The sequence below is a fragment of the Hydra vulgaris genome, chromosome 04 (assembly GCF_038396675.1).
Source record: "Hydra vulgaris chromosome 04, alternate assembly HydraT2T_AEP".
NCBI classification, from domain to species: Eukaryota; Metazoa; Cnidaria; class Hydrozoa; order Anthoathecata; family Hydridae; genus Hydra; species Hydra vulgaris.
This window is the reverse complement of record NC_088923.1, coordinates 14225408-14228494: the sequence shown is the minus strand read 5'-3', so window position 1 is coordinate 14228494 and position 3087 is coordinate 14225408. Positions and strand designations below refer to the sequence as shown.

The 3087-nt window shown below is 29.4% G+C and overlaps 1 protein-coding gene across 1 annotated transcript; it reads right to left on the bottom strand.

The window, feature by feature from the left end:
* Positions 1–61: 61 nt before the first annotated feature.
* Positions 62–1116, bottom strand: LOC136079204 (E3 SUMO-protein ligase KIAA1586-like). The gene is made up of 2 exons (XM_065794926.1): positions 618–1116; positions 62–462 (listed from the first exon to the last, which is right to left on the bottom strand). The coding sequence occupies exons 1-2, from the start codon at positions 1114–1116 to the stop codon at positions 62–64; spliced, it is 900 nt and encodes a 299-aa protein (XP_065650998.1).
* Positions 1117–3087: the final 1971 nt, after the last annotated feature.

Genomic DNA, 3087 nt, shown 5'->3' with positions numbered 1-3087 from the left:
TGTTGTATTTTATTAGTTTATTTAGCTGCTTTAGTCTATTTTCACCTTCAATCCATGGCGCTTACCAAATATCACCCTGCCAAGTTTCAGGATTTAACAAATCATTGTACTTTTCATTTATATCGTCGAATAGTAAACGCGTTTTTATATGTTTTACTAAACTATCATAAAATTTATCTCTAGAAAATACAATTGATGATTTTTTCCCGTTAATTTCAAATGGAATATTGTACTTTTTAGTTTTAATTATATCACCTGCTTCCTTTTCATATGTTCCTTTGTTTAATTTTAAATGTTGAATTACATTTATTGTTCGTCTTATTAATCTATCTGCTCTTATTAATGAAACATTTCTTTCTTGTAAAGCTGTAGAAAGTATTGAGATTTCTTCTATGATGTCGAGTATTAGACCTAAGTCTCTCAAAAAGTTTTCATTTTTCAAATATGACACTATTCCAATTTCTTGATTACGAATAAAGTGAATATAAAAGATTAAGATTTAAGCCTGATAAGATTTCCAAACTGCTTTAGCGGTCCTAGTGCTATGCTGCCCACCGAGGGCCGAATGCTGCCCACCGAGGGCCCCCATGGTGCCCACCGAGGGCCAAATATTCTACCAATTTTTTGTACTTCATTTTCAAGTTCTTTAGATATATTATTTAATTCCCGTTGATGTTTGTTTGAAGTATGATAATAAACATAAAGTTTATTGAGAAAATATCTAAAATTATTTACTTCTTTTATTACATCATCTAGCGATAACTGAATGCAATGAGCTAAACAATGGCAAGTGCTAATATTTGGAAATATTTCTAATGTTTTTGCTGATACTCCAGCCTTTTTTCCTAACGTTACACTAGCACCGTCTGAGTAAAATCCGATAAGATTTTCGTACAAATATTTTTCATTAAAACCATGTTTTTCAAGTACTGATATTATAGTTTCAAAAATTATTATTGATGTTGCTCCCTCTAATTCAACAAGATCAATAAAAACTGATACACTATCTTCGACATCTTGAATTTCGGATTTCAAATAAATTATTAAAACGGCTTTGTGGGAAATAGTTAAAGCTTTATCAATAATAATTGAAATTTTACAACCAGTATTTATCATTTTGTCAAAAATGATTCTTCTTTTTTCTGTAGAGATGAGTTTTGCGACAACTGGGACAATAAATCTTGAATGCAATGAAACTCCCAAATTTACATTATTTTTTTTCTATAAATCTATTAAATTTTTAAAATCACTGAATGGTTTATTATTTTTAATAACGAAATAGATAGTATTGAAAATGTTTTTCGTGCTCTTTAAATACTGTTCATTTGCGACATCGAAGGTTTTCGAAATAGTATTTTTTTCAGCTAATTTTAATATTTCTTCTGCTTTTTTATGTGTAGATGATTGATTATGTTATTATTCTTTCAATTTTTTCCTCATTGATGATTGTAAATTTTCTTTGTTTGCTCCGTGAGCTTTTGCTGAACATGATTTCCGCTCTATTGAAATATGCAAATGTTTAGCACTTTCAGCCTTTAATGATTCTACTTTTGTACACCAATAACATCCCACATTTTCATTGCTAACAATATTAAGCCACTCATATTCAAAGGATCCAAAATCGAGAAAAAACTCCGTCGGAGTCGAGAAAAAATCGGAGTTTCGATAAAACTTAGTTATAAATTAAAAAATTTAACTATCTAGTTGATAATTAAACATTGTCCTTATATTTATTTTTTTTAGTTTTATATATTTCAATTTATAATTGATAATAAATTTTGAAAAAAATTTATATTTTTATATTACTTTGTACTTAAATATTTTTCTTATCACAATCTTTTAACGAACAAGTTATATCTAAAAATTGGCTTTCTAACCAGCTTCGGTTAGGAAGAAGGCGTGAACTTTCAGTTAAATGCCCTACCACGGTACTCTGTAATAAAGACTTCTTGGGGTCCCCATAGTAAAAACTAAAAAAAAATTTAAAAAAAGTATCTATTCTGAAGATCTTTTAAATTAATATTCTAAAAAGATGAAAACATCTATCATTTCATCAGAAAGCGAACTACGAAACTTTGTGACAAATCTGGAAGACAAGGAGAAAACTCTTTCTGCTTCCGAGGAAGTTGATTGAATTATGTGGATGGCTTGTTCAAATTTCAAAACTGCTTCTGATTTCACACCAGTTACTTCGTATTCTTTTAACAGATCGGTGAAGGTCTTGACTTTTTTTTCTTTTAGCTATTGATTGATTTTGATATAAAACTTCTTGAATTTCGACAAAAAAAGATGTCGATTGTGATGGTTCTTCTTGTTTGCTTTTAGTGCAATCATCTGATATTGTTTGGAGACTATTTTCTTTTGTTGCAAATAATTGATCAAATAATTTTGCAGCATAAACTTGAATATCTTTTTTAGAAGAGTAAAAAAATGTGTGGTTTTTATTTTTAAAAAAATCGAGATTGTGCAAATAACGACTCAATGATACCAACATAATGTTTTTACGATTTTCGTATCTGGAGATTAACGCCTCTGCAAAATTAGAACTGATATTAGTTTCTACAACCTTCAATTTCCTTACTAACGTTTCCATAATGATGTCACACTCCAAAATTTTTGTATTTGGTTTTTCCAAGCGAACTGCAGCGTCAGCAATGACTTCCAATAAGTCAGTTAGCGATTTTAAGAAATCCAAGTCAATTTCATCTAACATGTTTAAGCAGTTTAGTCCTTCGAGTGTTTTTTTTTACAGCTTCTAAGCAATCCAAAAATCTTTTGATCATCTGAAAAACACTTTTCCAACTAGTGCGGTTGTCGAGCAACAGTCCTTTGTCATGCGAAGATCCGTAAATTTTGTGTATTATTCTTTTAAGAACTTCATATCGAAACGATGAATATTTTAAAAAATTAATTAGTATTCGAAGTTTCTGTAGATCTTTTTCGATATTTTTTTCATATTCAATCTCATTCTCCGAATATTCAATAAGAAACTCTCCTTCAGTCTCTCCATCAGTTTCCGTTTCTGTTTCAATATCCGATTCAGTTTCTTTGTTCACAATTTTGCGACAATCTTTTTTAGCGTAAATC

Bases quoted from the DNA above. Each gene is read 5' to 3' on its own strand.
- LOC136079204 (XM_065794926.1), bottom strand. From the start codon at position 1,116: ATGATAAATACTGGTTGTAAAATTTCAATTATTATTGATAAAGCTTTA. The intron at 463-617 runs GTAGAATATTTG...TTCGTAATCAAG, and splicing joins AAATGAAGTACAAAAAATTG to AAATTGGAATAGTGTCATAT.